The 26,439-nt window shown below is 34.0% G+C and overlaps 1 protein-coding gene across 2 annotated transcripts; it reads left to right on the forward strand.

Annotated features, from left to right (window-relative positions):
* The first annotated feature begins 2,109 nt into the window (after nt 1-2,109).
* Nucleotides 2,110-24,587, forward strand: LOC132549307 (serine/threonine-protein kinase B-raf-like). 2 transcript variants are annotated; one of them, XM_060213230.1, is made up of 16 exons: nt 2,110-2,214; nt 5,919-6,020; nt 6,376-6,645; nt 7,536-7,639; nt 8,229-8,331; nt 9,111-9,271; nt 10,817-10,982; nt 17,120-17,162; nt 18,082-18,203; nt 18,716-18,912; nt 19,190-19,366; nt 19,615-19,661; nt 19,987-20,105; nt 20,909-21,040; nt 21,662-21,796; nt 22,044-24,587. In XM_060213230.1, the coding sequence occupies exons 1-16, from the start codon at nt 2,110-2,112 to the stop codon at nt 22,221-22,223; spliced, it is 2,163 nt and encodes a 720-aa protein (XP_060069213.1). In that variant the 3' UTR covers nt 22,224-24,587. The 2 variants fall into 2 exon arrangements, with proteins under 2 accessions (XP_060069213.1, XP_060069214.1); XM_060213231.1 differs by lacking the exon at nt 10,817-10,982 and adding an exon at nt 11,522-11,642.
* Nucleotides 24,588-26,439: the final 1,852 nt, after the last annotated feature.

Here is a 26,439-nt window from a genome sequence, read left to right on the forward strand (position 1 = left end):
CAATTTGCCTTTTTTCAATTTTGTTTACCTGGTGTTGACGTAACGCTGAATCACCATGTTCTCCCCGAGGAAAAAAGTTTCAAACTTTAACGGATATAACGGTAACTGTGTGCACATTTTCATGGATAAACTTATTCTTTACAACAAATGAAATCGCTTATTCAAATAGCTTTTTAGCAATGTAAAAATCATGCAAATCAGAAAGTAACTTTGTCGAATACAGCTAAGATATTGTAGTGTAGGTGAAGGAGGTCTATGCAATAGATTTTAGAGCATTATATGGATTTTTGAGACAATTGTCCCGAAAATCCTGCTTAACCTGCGCGTTGAATACCTCAGCATTCAGTTTAAACATCTTATGCCAGATTTTTTAGATATGAAATCATAAATGAGCACTACAGTCTGCCAATTTTTATGATTAAGTGTTTACTGTATAGACAGATTAAGGTATAGTGGTCTGTATGTGATATATGTAATGCAACAGAAATAATACCGAATTCTCAATTCTGATCAACATTAACATCAGACCTTTCGCATTGATGATGACGTTCAATACTTTTGTTTCGAGACATCCATTGGTATTGATAACTGAAATCACGGGCTGAAATATCTATATCCAAATCTGTGCTAAAATCAAGGATTCGGTCGGAACGTGGGTACTAACATACAGTGTTCTTGTCTTGAAATGTCCCCCATGAGAGTTCATCAGGTTTAATTGTAGAAAATTTCGCTCAGTTACCATTTATAAACACTAAACAGAAGTTTGCTTTTCTGTATCTTAGCTGAATGGCTTGTTAGATAGTTTGCAGTTATATCTCCAACTTCTACAGTCGTCTGTCATAACCTTTCTGTGTATATGGTATCTGCTTATGATGGGTTTCCGAGAATAAGGGAGGTAACTCTTAAAATGATTGGGGTAAATGCTACATATCATGAATATGAATCATGTCCAGTTTCGAAGTTTCAGGTACTCATATTTCGAAGTATTTTCGTGTCTGTTTAATGCCACTGCTTATTCCTACTGAAATTTTCTGGAGATTGTTAGAGAATCCCCTACCTTTGTATGGTTTAAACCAATGGTTTAAACGAATGATTTCTGGACTTTCCGGCATCTTGACTGTCAGTCGAGTCCCCCACGACAGCTTCTTGTTCGTCGTTCGATAAAATATTACTTTTTGCATGTTGAAATAATACTTTAATCGATATCATAAAGTTACAAATGTGTTGTATTTTATCAATATTGCGTACAAAATTGGCCAAAAAATAAAATAAAAAGTTCTTAAGTGGAATCAGCTAAAGATGTTTAGCCATAAAATGTGTATTCAAACCTTTAAATCAAAGTAGTAGGCCTATGTTTTGAGAAATGAGGAAAACTGATGAATGCATTGGCCTACCATCATGTTTGAGCGGACCTCACTGACGTAGTAACAATGCATCAATACGCCTTGTCTGAATCATATTGGCATGTGATCAAAATGTGTTGTGTCATTCCGAAAATTCCATTCTTCTGATAAATACAGTTACATATTAATTTGGAGTCTGTCTTATCCACTTGGTCTTTAAAAGGTATTATTTACATTTTAAAGAAAGAAAATCATCGAAGACGTCATCTTCCATGTACCCACGGTCTTTTTAAATGACATTATAGATTCTACTTATAACTCCAACGGATTATGTATTAATTTCAAATATATTGGACTGTGTATTTAGTCAGCATGATTACATTTCTTCATCAGCGTTTACACATTCAAACGATTTTATTTGGAAACCTTGTTACGTGTTTCGTTTGAAACAAAACTGAGAGAGACGAAGCGTAATTTAGGTTTAAGAATATCACGCGCCCGCTACAGAGAGCCGCTCGATGCGTATCAGACTCTCGTGTCTATTTTTAAGCATTACACAACGCTAACGACGTACTTTCCAGACTTTTTTTTTCAGAATTAGCAGAATGATAAAGGCTATTGTGCGCCGTTTGCATTAGTCTATGTGTCATACAGGCATCAACAGAAAATCTACGCAGCACTTTATTTAGGTCTGCATATTTGAAATAACGCGAGATTTCAGTGATAATGTAGGTAGGTCACGTGAGGAAAGCCTGGAAGAACCAATATGGCGGTCGTGCAAAAGCCAGAGACAATGAACGGTGATATCCAAGATTACACTCCAGGACCGCCTAGAGACGATGTTAATGAAGCGGCAAACTTGCAAGATCAGGTATGAATATCACCCTTCCATAATGTCTCATTCTGGGATTCTTACTTTGATTATGACGTCAAGATAATAATTGTTTACTTTGGACAAAAATTCCTGCAAGGTTGACAGCGAGACAATCTGAGAGCTAATTAGCACAACAGGTGCTCGGAACGTCGCGGTGTCGCCTCGATCGGACGCCAGGCGTTCTTATGATTTGGACAATGATATGTCGTTATGTCGACGTGTGTGTGTGATAATATGGATGTGAGTCAGTCGTGAGTCAGGACCGGCCTCTGTAGGGATCCGTGCAGCCAAAACAAATGTCATCAGCACTAATGACACAGTCGCATACATCGTGTCACGATGTGTGTTCACATCCTACCTGAATTTATAGTTGGTATTTGAGATCTTGTCTAAAATTATGTTCTGTTTCTTAACATGTTGGTCACCTAAATTCAATAATCGCACAGTTACATATATGTCATGCAATCTGTCATTTTGTATGTAAATCAGCGGTAAATTGTAACATATTTTATAGGAGGAGCCGTTACAATGTGAAATGATGCAATTGGTATATTCGGTTGACATAAAGTGTTAAACAGGAAATATTATTAGTGATTATGTGATACAGTACTGACAGTAAGCTGTCACTTAAACATTACCCTATAAGAGAAGTTATCAAAGCTTACTTTTGTTATATCACGTTTGTTTTTGGTGCTTTTAATAACCTTTACAAATATTACTGAACTACCATTGGTGATTTATCAATGATGGAATGAGATTTTAATGTTAATTCTTTATTTGACATGCATCTTGGAAATGGTGGTATTATTATACTTGAACTAGATGATTTTTATTGACAGCTGTCCTGCGACAAAATAGTCGCAAAATTGAGGATGGCACTGACAACAGCATCATTAACATTTCATTTTTTGGTTTAGATCTATCGCTCAAAAGTATGTAGCTGTAAAAGGAGCAGATCTGTGTCACTTGTATATAGTGTTAAATACAGTCTCTGTCACTCAGCTGATGGGGCAAGCTTTCTTTGCCTCAGTTGGTGAGCTGGTCGATTATCATGCCAGAGACCTGAGTTTGATTCCTTGTAGCAGCTCTTAACAGTAATGTGCATTTTCCTTGTTCTTTCACACATCCAACTTCTGCCAAAATTGAATAATGGCCAGATCATGTCATGGACACCTCAACACATCCATCATTTTAGAAAAAATAACTTGGAATATTTTATGGTCCAGCAACTCAGAAAATCAGTGGTGCTGAGAACTCACTTCAGGTTAATGACAATGTGAATTTTATTTTCTTTGATGTATGTTTGAAACCAGAACTTCAGATTTTGAGGAAGTTACTCTAAAGTCTTCCTGACTTTTTAGATTAGATTTATGGTAGTCAAAGCCATATTACAGCAAAATAATTATCAGACACATTTTTTTTCTCCCTCCCAAGGAAGTATGGTATTATTTTTAGTGAAATACCATATTGGAGTTGAGTGAATTTGAGAAATGAAGAATTCACAAAATTTTCTGTGCATGTTTTGCAATGCATTAATATTTAAACATGGCAACAACAATGAACCTCCTATCACTAGTTGTTGGTTACAGGTTTTCTATGAGCCTTCCTATTACTAGGTATTGGTTACAGGTTTTCTATGAGCCTTCCTATTACTAGGTATTGGTTACAGGTTTTCTATAAGCCTTCCTATTACTAGGTGTTGGTTACAGGTTTTCTATGAGCCTTCCTATTACTAGGTATTGGTTACAGGTTTTCTATAAGCCTTCCTATTACTAGGTGTTGGTTACAGGTTTTCTATGAGCCTTCCTATTACTAGGTGTTGGTTACAGGTTTTCTATGAGCCTTCCTATTACTAGGTGTTGGTTACAGGTTTTCTATAAGCCTTCCTATTACTAGGTATTGGTTACAGGTTTTCTATAAGCCTTCCTATTACTAGGTGTTGGTTACAGGTTTTCTATGAGCCTTCCTATTACTAGGTGTTGGTTACAGGTTTTCTCTCTTTCTTAGCCTCCTGTCATTAGGTATTGGTGCATGTCTATCAACGAACATCAACATTCTAGCAACATGAGAGGGGAGACCTGCATCCTTTAAACATCTTAAACTTTCATCATAATTTGGGCCCAGATCTGCACTGCTACTTGGGATCACTACCACAAAACCTGAGGAAAAATTGCGAAAAGTCCTGTCCTAACCATTACTACTGGATAAACCAGTATGATATGCCATAATTATAGAGAATTATTTATCAATTCTTAAGAAAAATGTTTGGACAGGTACATATGGATGGTCAATATATATATGAATACACATTTTATACCAAAATTGTATGATCTGTGACTTTTTGGATAACTATCATACATTTGTATAAGTTTGTAATGTTGATGATGATGTCACAATAATTAGTGGTGTAACGATAGGTTGACTTACTATTGTACTCTGAAAGCTTTGCTCCTGATAGCAACAGGTTGATAGCATATTTTCAAGTCGTTAATTATCACTATAGCTTGGTCAACTATCTATTGTTAATGATAGTCTTTTTTAACTAAACAAAAATGCTATTTGAAAGCAAGATCTTTTGCCGAGTTATTGCCAAACAACTGCAAGCCTTCATTCATTTACAAAAGCGTCTTTGGGACCTTGATCAGGATAGTGCTAAGTGCAAGAATGGCACAATCACCTACTTAGAATGGAAACAGAATTTTTGCAAAGTTGTTTCATCATTGAGAGTTTATGTTTTACGTAAGAGTTATATATCGTCATTTCCAATATAATCTAATTAAATCTACAAACTATAGTAGGGGAGGAGGACTTCTTTTACCCAAGGTCCATGTTTTAGACCCATCCATGAAAGGACCCATTTTCATAAACAACATGAAAGAAGGAAAATCATTCCCAATAAAGATGCTAAAAAAAAAAAAAAAAGTATCAGTAGGACAGCATTGAAAATTAATGACAAAATGTCTCAAAACCGGTCACAGTCAAACTCTAGTTTGTGAAAGTACAGACACTTTTATTTGGTAAACAGCTATATATATAATCATATGTTTAGGCCTACTGATGTAATACAAATGTATGTATGCTCTGCCACAGATATACAGTACAACTGTATACTACATTTTAGCATATATGGACATCTGAACCCACCAAAGAGAGTACATAAATTCTGTTTATATGGTGTATTGTGGGGACAAAATTGTAGGGCTATGAGAAAGGATTACAAGGCCATACTGGCTATATTCACTTATCATCATATTGAAACATGTAATGCAAAATATCAGATAAGTGTTATTGGGAAAAGTGATATTTTTGTGCGAAATAAAAAATGGAATGAATTTTGAGAATTGAAGAATTAAATGTAATTCTTGTTCTTAAAACAATACGATATAAGGTATACAATTAAGAGATGTCAAGAAAAAAGATGGTTAGCATATTTTGAAGATGCTATTTTGTTTTTACAATTTCTCAGAAATCTAGTTTATGGATTAATCACCAAGTGATTACTAGAAAGAATACAGTAATTCCTAAATTCCTAATTACAATGCTGCATGCTGTTGTAATGCATGTACACGGCAATTCTTAAGTATTAAAGAACCTGTGTTTGTATTACAAGTAATTACTGTGCTTTTTGATTAATTTCACATGTGAATTATCTTATTGATAAAAGAGATAACACTATAATTTCTTTTATTTTTTAATAACAGATTCATAATATACAGAAAGTTATCAGACTGACCAAAGAGAACTTAGAGGCCCTCAATGCCACCTTCGGAAAACACCAGAATCCAGATCCCATGTACATTCAAGTAAGTATATAATACAGTGTCAAGTTTTTGATATATCAGTTCGGATCTTTTGCTCATCGTAAGTTATTGTTTGCCAATGAGCAGAAAGACACTTTCTTTTTAAATTGTTTTATACTGATAACCAAAGTTTTTAAAAAATGATTGAGTAGAAATAAAATTTATTTCATAATTAAGACTGATAGGAAAACCAGAGACAAGGTTTTTAGAAAGTGGGAAGTGATGAAATTCTCTAAGACTGATAGGAAAACCAGAGACAAGGTTTTTGGAAAGTGGGAAGTAATGAAATTCTGCTTGGTTACATTTGATGATTTGATTTTCTACATAAAATAATTATGCTGGTGTTTTATTTTGCTAGGAGTATGAAGCGTTAGCAAACAAAATTCATGAACTGCAAGAAAAAGAATCTCATCTGATGACCTGCTATGAACAGATATTATACAATGAACGAGAGTCTCCGACAGATGCTACCCAGGAACAGGAGGGACCGCTTAAGACACCTACTCCCATCCTAGGATCTACCCAAGGAAATAACCTACAGACTTCAGGCCTTGCTGCCCAGTCCAGTCCCAAAGCACTTCGGGCAGGTCATGTCAAGGCCTATCTCCCAGATGAACAAGTCACTTCTGTAAGCTTTCTTTGTAGCCAATCTTTACACAAAAGTTATTTAGTTTCTTGTCTAGGGAAGAGATGGCGATTGGTTTTCCTGGTCAGTATGAATATAACAGGAAATGATGATAGGCTATTTTCATTTTATAATTTTTCACCAATATTTTACACTGTTGCTGTTGATCATCTTAAATATCAGAGGATTAAAAAAAATAAAGTCCTTATCTATTAATTTTACCAGAGTTACTGCCCTTTTTTACCTAACTTACAGATACATACTACTTTATCATTACATCATGATGTACTAAAGCTGTTTTGTTTATCATGTGTTCCTTTACAAAGGAAGTGAAGACATGTATATTTGGTGTCCTTTTAAGACCTAGGTCTTAAATCTGATGTCAAAGTTATATTATGACTACATTAACAAATTTTGTTTTCGCGCTTGAATAACTTAATTTCTGTAGAATGAATCAAACACTTAACTTTATACAGCTTACTGGAAATTGCTTGATTTTTAAATCTTTTTTACTATAAAATTCACCTATGTTTCATCAAATTCAGAAGTAAATCACTTCACTACCTCCAGATTTGGTTTCACATGTGCCTTTTGTGTGACTCTGCAATTTTACCTTATTCTGAATATGCAACCTCAAATATTCTGTGTAGTTAAAAAGACTGAGGACTGATATGCAGTTGCTATCTTGTGTATTAACCATGCCTATAAGTTAAGATAAGTGAAATAATAGACACATCCTGTTACGTGTTATGGTACTAATATCATTGGATCATTTAGTAATAGTATTTAGTACAGGGAAATGTTTTTAGAACAACACTAAAATGATATGTTGTTTATTACTTCATTCTGATATAGTCATCAATTCCATACAAACAAATGGTACTCATTTTCAGGCTCGAGTCGAACCAGGTATTATTCTTAAAGAAGCTTTGAAAAAAGCCATGTCAAGACGAGGATTAGAGACAGAGAAATATGAAGTATATGATAACAAAACAAAGTAAGTTTATTGACATAAAAGGTCGTCTAATTAACAAAACATCCAGTACAATACTCAGAAGTCCAGAAAGTCATGATTACTGTTAATTTGATACATCAATCATCTGATGTACAGTTTATGATAATTTGTTTATTTCTTTAGAAACTTTTTTCTTATTTCTATGGGAGATCTTTACATTTTAATAACTGTTTCCTGCCATGATATTTGGTTGAAAAAACCTGTTCAATAAATCAATAAATGGGAGAAGACATCAGATGATGTCGTCGCATTTTTGGCACTTACTAATGAATCTGATATGATTGTATGTAAACATATTTGAAAGAGAGAAAAAAAAAGAATTTAGTCATCCAGTAAAAACAAGGATTTATTGATCAGGATGTCAGATGTACAACAGGAAATGTTTTCACATTTGTACACAATTGATGGACAAACTGAATAATGTTAAATAACACCAAAATTTCAGAAGTTTAGATTTGTTAGCTTTAATAAAAGTTTTGAATTAAAATCATGGACATTGAAAAAGTATTCCTGTGTTATAATGCTCTTTGTCTTTGTATCCTTATGCCTGTTTTTCTGGATCTTTATTCAGAATGCCAATATCCTGGGATATAGACATGGCTAACCTTGGTCCTGGGCGAGAGCTACGTGTTCAACTCAAACGAGGACAACCATCCTTGTTTATGCATAATATTGTAAGTAGTAGCATATCTCGGCTTTACTGTTTCACAAAATACTGAATTGCAATGACTCCCAACAAAAAAATTTACAAAGATGAAACTTTAAAGCAGGAAATAAGAGGTTGTTTCCTGTTTAAGTTTTAACCTTGAGAACATTTCTACCTGTTATGTAATGTTGGCTGTATGATGAATTTTAAAAGGTAACTGGCATTTGTGTCCTGGTGATTGTTCAAACTATTGTACCTAAACTCTATACAAATACAAGTAATCTGAGCCCAGTATAAACAGATTCTTTGCACATAATTTGTACACCAACTGTAGGCTGGTAAGTAATGAATGGTGACACATTAATCTTATCAGGGCTGTTCCAGTAAATACCCACCTATGAACTTGTTGATTTTAGGTCATCTGACCCAAAGGGTCCGCATGACCTATAGCAGTTGTTGTCATGAGCCATCAGCCATGCATGAACTTTCCACTCAAATGACTTCTTCTCAATAACCAAAAGGCCCAGGGTTCTGATATTAGACCTGTAGCATGATTGGATGAAGGTCTACTAATTTTGTTAATATGAATGACCTTGACCTGCTTGCAAGGTCAGAGGGGTCAAATATGTTAAAATCTTTTAACAATTTAATCTCAATAACTAAAAGGCCTAGGATGCTAATATTTGTCTTGTAGCATGCTAAGATGTAAGGCTAAAATTTGATCCACATTTAATTAAGTTTGCAAATGAATTATACGTTATACATTTTGGTAATCTTAAGCTTTGTTAAATTTCTTTTGTGTTCCAGGTTAGAAAGACCTACTTCTTCTTAACGTTTTGTGATGGATGTGGGAAGTCGCTTTTTCAGAGTCTGATGTGTAAGACCTGCAACATTCGGTTCCACCAGCGATGTATCAACAGGGTCTCTTTACTGTGTCCCTGGCATGATGCCATCGATATACACAAGCCGTACGTATACTACTACAGGGCAATTACAAAATGGTCAGGAAAGATGACTCTTGATTTTAAAAGATGTATTTTTTTAGAATGTTTTGTATCAATGATTACTAAAAACAAGACATTGTAATACAATGAAAACACAAAAGTCAGAAAGGTTAAAGTAATTTTTTGGTTAATATCACATTTTACTGAAACACTTTGCTTTGTAAATAACATAGTAAATATCACATGTTGACAGTTTGAACACAATTTGAAGCATTTTTCCCTGTAGGTTTGGTCTCCTATTGCTATGTAATAAAGAGAGTTCCATGTTGTGAACTTCCTGTCTTTCAGTAGTTATATTGAAATGATTGTTATGGTTGAAGCTGTTGCCTGGTCATGGTAATGGAAGATTGCTAAGGCCAAATGTTCCATGTTGCGAACTTCCTGTCTTTCAGTAGTTATAATGAAATGATTGTTATGGTTGAAGCCATTGCCTGGTCATGGTAATGGAAGATTGCTAAGACCAAAAATTTCTGTGCTTATTTTGATATTAGCTTTACAACTAAAAATATTAATAGCTTTCCTCAATATGGATTAAACTTGACAATTTAACAATGAATAATCCAGGTAAGAGAAGGTGAGTCCCATGTTTAATTTGTTTTGTTCATCAAAGGTCAAGATCTCATACTTAGGCTTCTTATTGTGCCCTATGTAATGAACTACAGAAAGGTCTGTTCATTCAGTCTACTTCTCCCCCCCCCCCCACCTCCCTCCTTAGGAATGGCTATTCTGATCAGTCTACTTCTCCCCCCCCCCCCCCACACCCCCACCCCCACCCACCCACCTCCCTCCTTAGGAATGGCTATTCTGATCAGTCTACTTCTCTCTCCCCCTGCCACCTCCCTCCTAAGGAATGGCTATTCTGAATTGCCACAAATGGAATTCATGGCAGTTCAACTTATTTGATTGTTTAACATGGAAATTAACTTATTGTTATGATTGTTAAATAAGAAAAAAATCTATTCTTTATGATTGATGATGATTCATATTAGTTTCAAGCACCTAACCCTTCTTCTGTTCTTCCGTTTCCTTGTTAATATCTTGGAAGTTTTTAGCAAGCACTGTATGCTGTTTCATTGTACTCTATCATTTTTATTTTCTGTTTTCTGAAATCAGTACTTACTAGTTGTATATAAATTTTTTCTAGTTTCTGGAATTCCCCCCACAAATATTTTCCTGTGCTTTTTGTAAACTCTTGCCATTAAAAACAGCTGTTGATCAAATGGTTTGAAGAGACGTTTTTCTCTGATGATATAGCTTTTTATCAGATGTTGAATTAAAGTTGCATTATATCTGAATAGCTACATTACTATGTGAAATACTTCACAAGATATAGGTATTTTAAATGTGTTCCTTTTCAGTTTTCTCCTGCACTAAATGGCTGATTATTTACAAACCAACATCATGATTCTCTTCTAGGTGGCTCCTCAGTACACGATTTAAAAAAAAATTGTGGGGACATGGCTTCTTCAATTACATTTGATATTTTTGTGACATGCTCTTAATTTTCAGTTTGCATACTGTGGATGTTGACAATACATATTATATTCGAAACCGAAATCCGACAATATCCAGTAACCATCGTAACAAGCCAACTCCACCTCTTGGTCACAGAGAACGTTCTACATCCGCACCCAATGTTTGTCTTATTAACGTTGGTGATGCGTCGGTGGCTGAGGTAGGTGTGGGGGTCACCGATTGCAGCGTGAGGACTGCATTGTACAGCTGTTGTGGTGTCTAACTGTATCAAGTAGTGGCCAAGACTAACGAGTCCGTCCTGATCACCTATCATAGGATTTGTCAAACTTCAGAGTGCCATCATTTAAGTTTACCAATATTATTATTTATACTATTATTTCAAAGGAATTAATACTGACAAGAAAAAGGATAAATATGTGAAATTACCAATAGCTTGTTACTTTTCTGGCTATAGAACTCTTATTACATTACATTGTGAAAAATCTTACAAATTTGATATAGTTTAGGACTAAAAGTTTGGAATGTTATTTCATTGTATTGTAATTAAGCTGATGGCACACAGGCAGTAAATCCTATATATAGGGCAGCAGGACTGATTGGTTCAATGCCTATAGAGGTGGCTTTGCACTAACTTTTTTTTCCATTTCTATGTATGTATACATGTTGTATCCCCGACCGTAGACGTATATGTTAGCTATGTATTTTTATTGTATTTCTATTTTGTTTGCGTATGTGTAGATTCTCTCAGTCCATGGCTGATCCCCGCAAAGTTTCGGCGTCCCGATCTTTTTCATCTGAAAAATCCTCCTCGGTACCTAATGTGTCCGCATTAGTTATAGCATCCAGCTGTGATTATGAGGTAGGTACAATCTGACAGGACCCATGGCATGTCAAAAGGTACTATACACATCAAAGTCACTTCTAAAATTACAATTATGGTAACCCTCTAACACCAGGATTAAGATAATGAAACACTTTCCTGAAAAGAAGAGTTTGAATGTCAAGGTCAATTGCTTACACTTTAACATGGAATCGCAGAATAATTAAAGTTTGTAGGATGTAACAGAAACAACACCTCCATGGAAAAAATTATTATCCTTATGCCTTGCTTTCAAAATTTTCAAGAAATATGACATCCTCTGATTTAAACAGGTTTATATAGCATATTATTGTCAAAATCATCACTCAATATTTAAATTCAAGTGAAAAAGAAATTAAATATTTACTTAATTACATTACTTTTTGCTATTATTAGATTCATAATAAGTTACAAGAGATAATTTGATATTAAAGTGCCAATTGAACAAGGTTGTGTTCATGCTCAGATGTGAAATGAACTGTAAGTCCCCGTGTCTTGATGACCATTTAAAATGACTTTTATAGATAATTTGGTAAATAGATATAAAACTTTCCCCTTAATGTTATTAGGGGACATGTAGTGTTGGCCATGTTGATCTCTTTTGTCTTATGGCATCCCATTCTGCAGCAGTATTGTATCGTGTATCAAAACATGTTCCTGTAATATGAGATATCTTTGAAATTCTTCTGCATTAAACAGATTACATATCATTATGAAAAAATTATCAATGTTACAACATAAATATTATACAGAAGAATATGTGGTATAGTATCTTTGCTGACATGTCTTATAACAAACAGGGTGGTGTCAGATGTTTGTACAGTATATAATGTTGGGCGGGTCTGACAAATACACGGCTAGATGCCTGTCTTGTATAAGCTGCATGCACTACTAACTGGTTGCACGAGAGCCTGTTTCTATGTATTCATATACTATGTTTAGTCAGTTATACTTCAGATGTATTTACAAAAAAATCTGACATCAGGTCTAGTTTCTTTTTAGTTAGTAACATGTTTTGTTTTCACTTTATTTTGTTTCTTGTAAACTTAAGAAAAAAATAAGGAAAAAAGAATATTTGAGTAAGTGTTGATCCAGACTTAGAGATGTATGATGTAGTAAATACTAAAACCTTTGTGGTGTATGTAGATATATCATAACCATACAGTATGAGCTCTTAGTTAATGACACATGTATTGTAGTTGTACAGTATTGGATTCTTGTAGCTTTGTGATGTTGTAGTCATAAAGTATGGATTCTTGAGGTTCTGTGATGTTGTAGTCATAGGGTATGGATTCTTGAGGTTCTGTGATGTTGTAGTCATACAGTATGGATTCTTGAGGTTCTGTGATGTTGTAGTCATACAGTATGGAATCTTATAGTTCTGTGATGTTGTAGTCATACAGTATGAATTCTTGAGGTTCTGTGATGTTGTAGTCATACAGTATGAATTCTTGAGGTTCTGTGATGTTGTATTTATACAATAGGGATTCTTGTGATTCTGTGATGTTGTAGTCATGAAGTATGGATTCTTGAAGTTCTGTGATGTTGTAGTCATAAAGTATGGATTCTTGAGGTTCTGTGATGTTGTAGTCATACAGTATGGATTCTTGAGGTTCTGTGATGTTGTAGTCATACAGTATGGAATCTTATAGTTCTGTGATGTTGTAGTCATACAGTATGAATTCTTGAGGTTCTGTGATGTTGTAGTCATACAGTATGAATTCTTGAGGTTCTGTGATGTTGTATTTATACAATAGGGATTCTTGTGATTCTGTGATGTTGTAGTCATGAAGTATGGATTCTTGAAGTTCTGTGATGTTGTAGTCATGAAGTATGGATTCTTGAAGTTCTGTGATGTTGTAGTCATAAAGTATGGATTCTTGAGGTTCTGTGATGTTGTAGTCATAGGGTATGGATTCTTGAGGTTCTGTGATGTTGTAGTCATACAGTATGGATTCTTGAGGTTCTGTGATGTTGTAGTCATACAGTATGGAATCTTATAGTTCTGTGATGTTGTAGTCATACAGTATGAATTCTTGAGGTTCTGTGATGTTGTAGTCATACAGTATGAATTCTTGAGGTTCTGTGATGTTGTATTTATACAATAGGGATTCTTGTGATTCTGTGATGTTGTAGTCATGAAGTATGGATTCTTGAAGTTCTGTGATGTTGTAGTCATAAAGTATGGATTCTTGAAGTTCTGTGATGTTGTAGTCATAAAGTATGGATTCTTGAGGTTCTGTGATGTTGTAGTCATAGAGTATGGATTCTTGAGGTTCTGTGATGTTGTAGTCATAAAGTATGGATTCTTGAGGTTCTGTGATGTTGTAGTCATAGGGTATGGATTCTTGAGGTTCTGTGATGTTGTAGTCATACAGTATGAATTCTTGAGGTTCTGTGATGTTGTAGTCATACAGTATGAATTCTTGAGGTTCTGTGATGTTGTAGTCATAGAGTATGGATTCTTGTAGTTCTGTGATGTTGTAGTCATACAGTATGAATTCTTGAGGTTCTGTGATGTTGTAGTCATACAGTATGAATTCTTGAGGTTCTGTGATGTTGTAGTCATAGAGTATGGATTCTTGTAGTTCTGTGATGTTGTAGTCATACAGTATGGATTCTTGAGGTTCTGTGATGTTGTAGTCATAGGGTATGTATTCTCATATATGTCACGGTGGTCAGCAGTTAATATGTATTATTCAGTTATTATTTGACCATATGATTAAATTTGGTTATCCTTAAATACACACACAGTGTTTTGATATATAAAGTTATTATGGAATTTTATATCACAGTAAATGTTTAAGAAATCAATGTATATTTTAGAGATATTGTCTTAGTATTTAACAGACTTGACTTGCACTGTGGTAGGTAGGCACATAGGATATGACGATTCTGTGCATGAGCATCTTCAGTTCCTGAGAGCTAATGCCACTTATGGCATTCATGTACCCCAAGGTAGTGTTTTTCATGTGCTAGTATAGCATTATGTAGACTCAATATATTATTCTCACCTTATACTTTCATACATCACAATCACATATTATCACAGTTATATCACAAATACACTACACAAAGATGAAAAACACACGTGTGTTAAAAGATAACTAAATTGAATTAATTGATCAGAATATCTTTGAATAATACATATTGAATTTTCTCTGCTGTGACATTATACTATAGGTTGCCTTTTAGACCATACCTCATAAATATCGGTGACTTTCTGTAGATTTGGTGAAGTTATGTACGATATCAAAATATTTAAAAAGAAATGGACCTACAGATATGATGAAAAAATGTTATAAATTTAGTATAATACTAAGACATTAACAATAAACAGTATGAGCTCTTTTGATTCAATGCAAATGTATTGATATCTCTCTTGAATTGTGACATAGACATTCTTCATGAAATCTTAAACATTAGTTAAGAAAAAGGCATGGTGATTCAATTAAAAAAAGTGCTGTACATGTAGTATGATACTAAAGTACTCATGATATTGACTAGCTTACAAGATTAGATAATTTCTGAAGATAGATTGTGTGACTGTACATATATATAAAACTAGAAGTGATACTTTTATGTACAATAATATGTAAGGATATTGAGAATTGACATTGAGTATATATACATAATGTTGACCTTGCATTTGCATGTAATGTATTGTCAACACTTCTAATCACTGTATGTTGACAAAGTAGGACAGTTTCTAATGATTCTTATGGGTTAATGAAGAATTTGGGGAATACTACCCATCACGGAAAAGGGGGAATTTTTAGCTTATGTTGGGAAATAGAGAAATTTCAGACAGCCATTTTGGTCTTGATTCTAGATCTTCATATAAAATATATTTGTCATACATGAAGATAACATGAATAAAACATGGCAATGATGAGGTTAGATTTATATTTCTTTTTCATGATGGTATCATTTGAAAATATGTTCAGTAAAAATATACTAATTAGCTCAGATTCAGAGAAAATTCCCTATTTATGAGAAATTTCAATATGTTTTCAGTAAATTTTCTTGATGGGGATTTTGTTTATATTGAGAGAGGAAAACGTAACACATGGGGAATACTACCCTTTACCAGTAGTAAAATTTGTCTATATTAATCTGTTTATTCTAAAGAAATAGATTAAATTTACATCATTTAGGGATCATCTATCCTCCAAATCTGGGGGTTACCATCCCGAACGATCTCTGCCTCATTAGTGATCAAAACCCCTGGAAATTCGAGGATGGGGTTGATCAAAGATTTCTCTTTTGTAAAAGAAATGGGGGTATATTAGTGTTATGTGTTTAAGATAAAAAGAAAGATTTAACTTATTTATTTGAAGTTTTAATTGTAATGGAATGTATTGAATGTTTCAGCTTTACAAAATACTCCTTTGTAAAGTTGTGCATATGTTTGCCCTTGTAATACCTGTCGTTGAGTCTTGACTGTTGTATCTCATCAGACAAGGCATGCCTATATGTGATTCCATATTTATGTTTGTTGCTTGGCGATTACAGTATGGAGAAGTGTTTGACCCTCCAAGTATTGCATCATCAAATAAAATACAGGTAATTTTTCCCAATTAGCGAGATACGGTCATCACATATATTTAGATCGAAAAAGGAAATAATACAAAATATTTTTTGTGTCTTTGTAGGTATTATTGAGTATTTCTATTTAAAGTGTTACAACTGAATTATGTTAGAAATGATAGATGTAGGTTAGATATTAAAAGTGACTCTAATGACAGTCTCCAGTCCCTGTCCTGTCCGTGTTTGTGGTGTATGAATGCATGCTGTAATGTTTACTTGAAACCAAACCCCTCACCATATATTGCCTTCAAAACTTTCTCAAAATACTTTTTTCTTTAAAATACTCTTTTTGAAAAAGACTTTATTTTCAGAAGACACATTTTATAAACTAATTGAGTCCTGTAAAAATAACAGATTCAAACAGGTTTGAAAGTTAGAAAATGTAAACAGAAAATCCATATATTGTTAGCACTGGAGAATTAGTGAGGTCTTGGTTATACAGTGTACCAGTACGGTCATTATATATGTCAGTGATGCCTTGATCAACTAAACAATATATGCTACTGTATGGTTGTGAACATTACACTAATGTAGAACTAAGTATAACTTTGTATAACTTAGTTGTAGTATACTTACTGGTATCTATATATACGTTATGAGTTTGTGTAACTTTGTATAACTTAGTTGTAGTATACTTAATTGTTTCTATATATAAGGTATGAGTTTGTTTAACATTGTATGATATAGTTGTAGTATATTATACAAAATGTATGAATTTTTTTTTTTTTTTTTTTACATTAACACATCTAAGCTATTAATACATCTAACCTAGCATTATAAATAACCTTTTTTATCATATGTCTTTATGATAATGTGAGGTATATAAAGAGTGACACTGCAAAGTGGTGATCTATTTCTATTAATTATAAACCACTGTTGTGTTGTAGGGCTTCGATAGATACGTAAATCCAGCCATAGTTACAGCTACAGGTAGGTACTATCTAGTGACATGAATAACTTCACAGTATGAGTGAACGAGAAAACTTGATTGGTTGAAAATTATGTATGAAAATACCTTTGACTGATTAACATTATATCATCAGTGGGGGAGGGGGTGGGGGGCTATTTGAATTGCCCGACATCCATGGTCCATGATCTATCTGTAAGCAATTTTTGGAGAAGCACTGAATAAACCTCTCTCAAATTACATATGCAGTTTCCCCTTGGCCTTTAGTTATGACCCTTATATTTTTGGACTGATCAGAAAAAAAATGGCTAACAGGCAATCACCTTGGATATCAGATTGTTATCGCTATTTCTTCAAAGTAATGTTCATATTCAGTATCATTAAGAGCTAAAACAGAGAGGAGGAAGGAAAGAAGGAAAATATCCAACTTTGAAAAAAACAAAGATCAAACAAAGATGGATGCCAAAATTCCTCTGGGATCTCTTGTTGGAAATAATAAAAGCTGATTGGATGAGGTGATATTTGAGCTGAAGGGGGAAGATTATATTTGGAAATGGTATTTAGAAATAGCTAAATGGGTAAGATTGTATTTGGGAATGGTATTTAGAAATAGCTAAATGGGTAAGATTGTATTTGGGAATGGTATTTAGAAATAGCTAAATGGGTAAGATTATATTTGGGAATGGTATTTAGAAATAGCTAAATGGGTAAGATTATATTTGGGAATGGTATTTAGAAATAGCTAAATGGGTAAGATTGTATTTGGAAATGACAGTGAGGAATAACTGAATAATATTATTTGGAAAGGAAAATAGCTGGTTTGCTATACTTTCATCGTGATTATATTTTGATACAATAAAATCATAAGACGCTTGATCCTTAATTTGCTTTTCAAAGCTGTGAGATATATGTTGAGGTAACCCTGTCCCTGTCTGTATTCAGAGCCAATTATCCGTGTGAACCATTCCGCTCACAGTCCTCCAAACAGTACTCCAGACTCTCCAACAAATTCAGGTGCCCATCATCAAAAGTCCAGTTCTACAGATGTTGACCGTAGGATCAGGGTAAGCTGCCACATTGTTTAATTCTAAAGCCCAGTTATACTGATGTCAGTTGTAGGACCAAGGTAAGTTGTTATATTGTTTAATTTTAAAATCCAGTTATACTGATGTCAGTTGTAGGACCAGGGTAAGTTGTCACATTGGTGCCAAAGCATAGCTTTTCGAGTGTGCTTATTACAAGTCACTCTGATATCCCAGAGTTACTTCCCTTCATTTTTCTCTATCATCTGATAGAGAATAATTGCAAGCCAAGATTATACAAATGAACATTTGTTTGTATTTCTATTCTAGTCCCTGATAGATAGATTGTAGTTTGTCTTTGTACTGCCAGATATACATGGTTTACCTCAGATACCTCAGACTTGTTTGAATGTTAGATAAATGATCAGAATTTCACAATACTATCAAAAAAGTCCCAAGGTTTTGATCCAACATTGGCAGAAAATTTATGGAATATGGTAGACTATGAACTATTGTGTGTAGTGTGATTTACATAATTCCTTTTCCATGTGCAGCGCCACAGGAGGGACTCTAATGAGGATTGGGAGATCCCTGCTGAGGACATCCAGATGGGCCCACGGATAGGGTCAGGGTCCTTTGGGACAGTGTATAGGGGATACTATCATGGCCATGTGGCCATCAAACGGCTCAATGTCACAGACCCAACACCTCAACAACTAAAGGCTTTCAAAAATGAAGTGGCTGTTTTAAGGTGAGTCTAATTCACTTCAGAAGTTAATGAGAGATATCTTTTCAATCCCTTAAGTATTTGTATTTGGAAGATTGTTGGAAGATTTTTTAATCATTGAGGTTTTGCACTTTTGAACATTTCTGTAAATGATACGGTGTGCTGTGTTGCCTTGTATCTAGACAATTGTTTATTAAGCATTAACTATATCCTCCCATATTGCAACCTTTTTATCATTACCAAGAACTATGAGCATAAAAATTTACTTATGCATAACTTTGATGGAATCTTTTATTTTCAGAAAAACAAGCCATATGAATATATTGCTTTTCTCTGGCTGGACATCACGGCCCCAGCTAGCTATCATTACCCAGTGGTGTGAGGGTTCCAGTCTCTACAAACATTTACATATTACAGAAAATCGCTTTGAAATGGTAACTTTAATGGAAATCTCACGGCAGACAGCACAGGGCATGGAGTAAGTATACAAAGGGAAATATCTATTTAGGGTCTTTTTTGGCAAATTAATATTCAAATGTAATTGTTATTAGTGTAAATCTAAAAGAGCTGAATGAAGATTGCATATAAAATTCATGAGTTCTCGATTTTAACAATGCAGTTGAAAATGAAGAATAGAATAATTTGATGTGATACATATGATTTGAAAATTGTGATATTTTCGTCTGTTTTTATATCTATAAATATATTTATTTCACTGTTTTTCAGTTATCTACATGCTAAGTCAATTATCCATAGAGACCTGAAGACCAACAGTATCCTTTTAGTTAATCACTTCTGAATTATTTGCTGGCCTCAATTCAGTCTTGATAGAATTTGAAGACACATTGAAGCACACAAAAAGCTTTATTGAATTACCATAGTATTTTGATCCAAAATAAAGAATAATGACATGCTGTTATAGTGTATATACTACAAATACGATTATCATAATGAAGTATAATACATTCAGTCCTAAACATAAATTCCCATTGATAATATTTGTATGAAGAAATAAATTTCCTGTTGTACCAGTGGATATAGAAACAGTTTTCATGTGGATGGCTTTTTAATTGAATGTTTACCTTAACCATTTGTAAGATATATTTTTAACAGATAACTTGACTGTGAAAATTGGTGACTTTGGTCTGGCTACAGTGAAGACGCGATGGAGTGGTTCACACCAGTTCCAACAGCCCACAGGGTCTATATTATGGATGGTGGGTAGAGTCATCAGTAATACTGTGTTTCTGAAGCTGAGAAAATGTTATACAGATATCATGTACATGTTTCATTTATTGTTTAGTGAAATATGTTGCACATTTGTCTATTTCATAATGATATCACAAGTGAGACATCAGATGTGTCAATATAACCTCAAAAATGAAATGATTTAAATTTCCTTCAAGATTTTTAAAGCAAATCAAAACTCATGTGATATGTTATCTCATATTGACCAAAAAATGCAGGGATGTATTATGTCATCTCGTATAGACTAACAAGTGCAGGGATGTTATATCTTCTCATATTGACCAAATAGTGCCGGGATGTAAATATGTCATCTTGTTCAGACCAAAAAGAGCAGGGATCTAAGATATCTTCTCATTTAGCCCAAAAAATGCAGGGATGTAAATATGTCATCTTGTATAGACTAGCAAGTTCAGGGATGTTATATCTTCTTGTATAGAACAAAAAGTGCAGGGATGTAAATATGTCATCTTGTATAGACTAGCAAGTGCAGGGATGTTATATCTTCTGGTATAGAACAAAAAGTGCAGGGATGTAAATATGTCATCTGGTGTAAACTAAAAAGTGCAGGGATGTTGTATGTCTTCTCGTATAGAACAAAAAGAGAAGGGATGTTATGTGTCATCTCGTCAAGACCTAAACGATGTATGTACATCGATTGTTAACTGACAGAAAAATTCAGTATTAAAAGTAATTAATAATATGTCAAAAAATGAAATATGTTATAGATATGTTGAACTGGAATGAACTGAACGACATCACCTTGTAATTTTAGGCTCCAGAAGTGATACGTATGAAAGAGGCTAACCCCTACACAAACCAGTCAGATGTCTACGCATATGGCATTGTTCTGTATGAACTAATGACAGGCCAGCTACCTTACTCTAATATCAATAACAAAGACCAGGTAGGTTTGTCCACGTAAATGCTACAGTAGTGTTTTTACTTAATTTTAAGACAGCTGTAATATTAAAGTTGGTTTAATGCTTGTGAGGTGTGGTATTTTCCTGATGTGTTAGTTCTTCACAGATAACAAGCTTTAGGTCAACAATGTATTGATTAATTCTTCCTAATGGGCCAAACATTCTATTACAATTATTTCTAGAGAAATATGTGTTGTAATATTTGAAGAGATAAATAATGTTTTATGAAGAATGTGTTGGTATTTAATAATAGATTGCTCTTTTTATGATCAACAGTGAAGTTATATACCCTGTAGTGTACTTTTGTGAGGATACTTTACTTGACTTTGAAATACTTGTGGCAAAAGGCAAGTATAGGATCATTCTAGACGGTTATAGTCCTTCTGTAATAACCAAGTTGTTGCTTTCATTCATTGTAATTGTTCGTTTATTCTAGGTTTTTGTCATAGCAATTCTTTCTTAGTTATTTTCAACCGTGAGTGGACAGTTTGTACTCAAAGGAAGAATTACATATGTATTCAATATTTCATTGTTGAAAATGTATCTAGAAATGACGCATTGTGTGTACATGTTTAGAGATGACTGAATTATGGTGCTTCTTACAGATCCTGTTTATGGTGGGGAAGGGCTTCCTAAAGCCAGATATCTCCAAAACTCGGTCAGATACCCCTAAACGTTACAGGATGCTGATGCAGGAGTGCTGTAAATTTGATAGAGAGCAGAGACCTCTCTTTCCACAGGTAAAATTAGACTGATTAGCAGTAGGGATTATCACAGGATTTATATGATAATTATATTGTTGGCAATCAAGTAAAACTGGCCTTTTTATCGTCATAATCAGACTTGAAGTTGTATGATATGATAGCAGTGAAAGTAAATCTTGTTTATTGTGATGTTAATGTATTCTGTGTTGACATTGTTATCATCAAATGTGTCATGGTATTTCTGAATTGTGATAATGTCAAATATCAAATCTGTTATCTTCAGATATTGTCGGTGATGGAATCAATTGTGTTATCACTACGTAAGCTTCGACGGAGTGCATCGGAGCCAACACTTAATCAATCCCAATCTGAGGACTTAGATTTAATGTACTTGTGTGCTTCTCCTAAAACACCGATCAACAGTCAATATCCGCAGTTCTTCTTCTCCTCGGCACATAATTAATGTCTATAGAGTGTTGTGTTGCCAGAATGTTGCCATAGCGATTAGCTTCAATCACCCTGCTGCTACTCTACTATGTATTCAACCAATGCAACTATTGGTCTGGTGTCTGAGGATGGAGGGATTATATATGTATCTGTGATATGGAGTGGAGATTTCGTCAACAGCCAGACTTTTGTGCTGTCATGATTGGCAAATTGGAGGTGAAAAAACTGAGGGGTTTAGACAAGGACAAGCCCACTTTTGACAAATGGCCAGAGGTCACTGTCAAAGTTGAACTTTGTGATACAGTGCTTTTAGCCATGTAATCTAGACCCCAGATCCCTCCACATGTGGCGCTCATGGAGCGATGATCAGCTATGGAGAAGTGGTACATTCCCGACTTTGCTAGCCTTTTTTGGGTGGTTAAATGCCCACTTTGCTAGCTCATATGTAACTTCTGTGCTAGTCTATAAAGACTGGTGTAATTCTCCAGTGCTAGCTAGCCTGTGGGCTGATAATATTTCTCTGTATTGCACTAGCCTGCATGGACTCCTACCTGTGCTTTGGCTTATTTGAAGCCTGAACGCGAAATAAGGAAGGTATGACTTCAAAATGGAAAAGATGGCGTTGTAAAGAGAAAAAGAAGGACAAAAATACATTTTCTTGCTATAAAGAGATGATGGTAGACTGGAGAATTGTGTGCTTTATTTACCTGCTGTCTGTATAGGCTGATACTAGCCTTGTATAGGCTGAAAGTGTCCCAGAGTCAGTATAACCCAGCAAAGCAGATGCATTTGAGAATGTTACTGACAATGTGGTTTCTATTCATTCTCTTATTCTAAATTATGAAATATTGCCTCCAAGAGGAATGTACTAGTAATGTTTCTCAATTCTGCCAATTAGACTATATATGAGCTGGTGGCCTCTAAGAGGATTTGTGTACCCCATGTGTGATGCACATATGTGGGTACTTTGTAGCTTACTGTGGGAGGGCATATTATGAGTGGAGGGCAGTGTAAGAGGGCAAAAATGTGATTTAAGATATGAGGGCATTGTATAAATTTCAGTGTATTTGGATGACAGAATGAATTAAAGGAAAATGTGTCCCCGAAGTAGTGTGTGTTTAATGTACATGTGTGTAGAATATGTGAAAATTGAGAGCATTATATTTGGTATGTAATGTGTTGTGTGTATGTTTAGGAAGGATAATAAAGAAGTGATATTCTAAATTTTTCATAGTGAAAAGCATAGCACTGGGGATAAACTTGTCCCTAATTGTTTCATGGATAGAGAAAGAAGCGAGATGCTATATATATATATAGACCTATACATTGATTGAAATCGTAAACATAAACATACAATTTTGATGGTTATTGAAAATTAAGTCTTCTGGAAACTAGTGCAACCATACAACACCATTTTAATGTTGTTTGTCTCTCATGATCACAGTTTATAAGTAACAGTTGTCTACATAGATGCATTTTATACAGTGAAAAATGGTCTGAATTCAGTGGCGGGAAGCTTGGTTTGCACTGAAACATCAACGTGTGTAGGAATGCTGTAGGAAATATGTGCCATGTCTGTAAGTATATATGAAGGTTTTCTATAAATGATTAACCTTGATTATGAAAAACATGTCATCATACATTGTCTCACTTTCCTTATAAATATTTAGTCTCAAGTTATTGACTTTATCATTTTTAGAGGGACAACTGAGTATACAGGAAAACTGAACTTGTCTTCTGATATATTCTATTGGCTATGTGTGATTGAAACATTTATTAGAGAGTAGGGGTGACCCCTATAACAAAATCCTGTGAGGTGAAGCCAAGTATGAGCTATAGAATGTCAGTCCGAGACTGAGATGAATTGATCAGGAACATATACGGATAACAGATTCTATTTCTCGTAAAAATTTGTCTTAGTTGCCTGAAAAATTTCAGATTAAACTAGATTACCTCCCTTTTGTTTGTACATGAACTATACAATTACAAATATGTTATGATATCATTTTAATTAAACTTCAGTTCGTATTTTAAGTCTGACCCTCTTTTATTGATATTTCCTTGATATCCCCGAAGTGTTTATTAATAGATACCACTCAGCTGAATTATGTTTTAATTTTTTTATAACTACCAAGTGGAATTTTCTCAGATTTTCTGACCGTACACAACTTATGAAGGTTAGATATATATTGTATATGGGAAAGATGAGAAATGTTTGATTTAGCTTTTTTTTTTGTGTGTAATTTCTTTGAAAGTATTTGAAATTGTAGAATCTTCAAAATCAATGGATTCTGATATATTCTCATTAGAAAAAAGAAAAAATGATTGAAATAAAAACAGGATTTTTCAAAATTTTATTTATTTATTTTATTTTTGTAAGCTGTGGTCATGAGTGAACATAATAGTTACTTTTAGATTAATATGATAGTAATTCTAACTCTGAACTGATATCAGATATACCATTGGTGTGATTTTGAACCTGGAACAGGAATTTTTAATGTTCAATTTGAAAAATTATCTCCCATTGATGTAAATTCAGAATATGTTTGATATCAGTGTACTTGAATACATAATTTCATTAAAATTGAGAGTTCTAACTTGAAGCTTCCTTTCAGGTCTGTATGAAATAAGTTTAATGAATGAAAGTTCTATGTAAATAAATTAAGGACATTGCTCTCAGATCAAATTTTATATCAAAGAGGTTATTTCTGTTAAATGTTTTCACTCAAGTAAGCAAGTGTCTTTAAAGAATGATTAAGGGAAATATTTAAGTCCTTTCAGGTTCTTTTCACACTTGTGTAGCTGTGCAATTGTTATATTTGGGTGGAGAGTATTTAATTTCTACAAGGCACTATTTGTAAAGTTGTGTGTGACATTGTGTCTGAGGAATGTGTTTGATTTGTAAGGTATTTGTTAAATCATGTCTAATTTCTACAAGGTACGTGTAAATCTGTATTTGAAGAATGTGTTAGCTTTTGAGGTAGTAGTGACATATACACTCAGAGTGAAGAATATTTAATTTCTGTGAGGTAGTATATTTGTAAAGCTGTGTGTATGGTGTGCAAAATTTAAGGTCGACGTGTGTGTGGTATGGAACCCTCCTGTCTATCTGGATGTTAGATAATAGACAAGATACGAAAGTTTGAATTGTAAGAAAATTCCAATATAACCTCTTTCTCATATACTACAGGGCCTATTAAATATTGCTTGATTATAAACATCTTTACATTATACCATTCACAGGGCCTACTAATGTGTAAAGGAGGGTTTATGTATACATTCATGGGGCCTATTTATATGTAAATGGAGGTTGATGTTTACCTATAAACAACAGTTTACATATTCATTGATGAGGCCTATTTAATTGCAGACAGGGGCTTGATGTGAGTGTGATAAGAAACATTGTGAAACACATTAAATGGTGCTGTGTAGCCATACAAATACCACTAAATCACTAACAACTTCAGCAGTAACGATTGAAATAGAGAGTTGGTCAATTTCAATATCATTAACGGTTTTCTTTCAGTTATTTACCAACAAGGTTTGTTATAATTTTTTTTATCAATGCAGAAAACCAAATCTTCTTTGCAAAATCTAACAACTACATATAAATTGAACCCTGAATTTGTATTGAAGTTTTGAGTGTATATTGTCTGTTACTAATTTTATTAGTGATCAGGTGTAATTTTAAGACTACTTAGTACAATTTAATTTTTATCTATGGATAAATCTCTCATTGAGATCAGGATTGATTTATACATTTGTTTTCTATTGATGTAAACATAAGCTTACTAAAAATAACATTTTTGTCTGAATTCACATTGCCAATGTATAAGTAAATGCCAGTCTATGTATTCATAAACGGGGCCTGTTTATATGTGAGATGTTAGTATACAGTGTACTTGGTGAGGACTTGTTTATATGTGATTGTGGTATATGTATACATTATACATTGGCAGGGCCTATTTATATGTAATGAGGTGTGTGTTTACATTATACATTGGCAGGGCCTATTGATATGTAAATGAGGGGTGGTATACATTGTACATTGGCAGGGCCTATTTATATGTAAATGAGGTGTATGTATACATTGTACATTGGCAGGGCCTACTTGTGTGTAAATAATTGGGCCTGTTAATATGTATATGGGTGTGTAGACATCTACCAAGTCTTTCTGTTCATCTTTATCACCTTTTATTATGTCAATCCACAGGTAGGAAACATTAATAATG

Source organism: Ylistrum balloti, unplaced genomic scaffold, assembly GCF_031769215.1.
Source record: "Ylistrum balloti isolate Yb309-2 unplaced genomic scaffold, AGI_CSIRO_Ybal_v1 Utg370052, whole genome shotgun sequence".
NCBI lineage: Eukaryota > Metazoa > Mollusca > Bivalvia > Pectinida > Pectinidae > Ylistrum > Ylistrum balloti.

Excerpts from the sequence above, each read along its gene's own strand:
- LOC132549307 (XM_060213230.1), top strand. The coding sequence starts at position 2,110 with ATGGCGGTCGTGCAAAAGCCAGAGACAATGAACGGTGATATCCAAGAT. Across the intron at positions 2,215-5,918 it reads CGGCAAACTTGCAAGATCAG|ATTCATAATATACAGAAAGT; the intron begins GTATGAATATCA and ends TTTTAATAACAG. Across the intron at positions 21,041-21,661 it reads ATATCAATAACAAAGACCAG|ATCCTGTTTATGGTGGGGAA; the intron begins GTAGGTTTGTCC and ends TGCTTCTTACAG.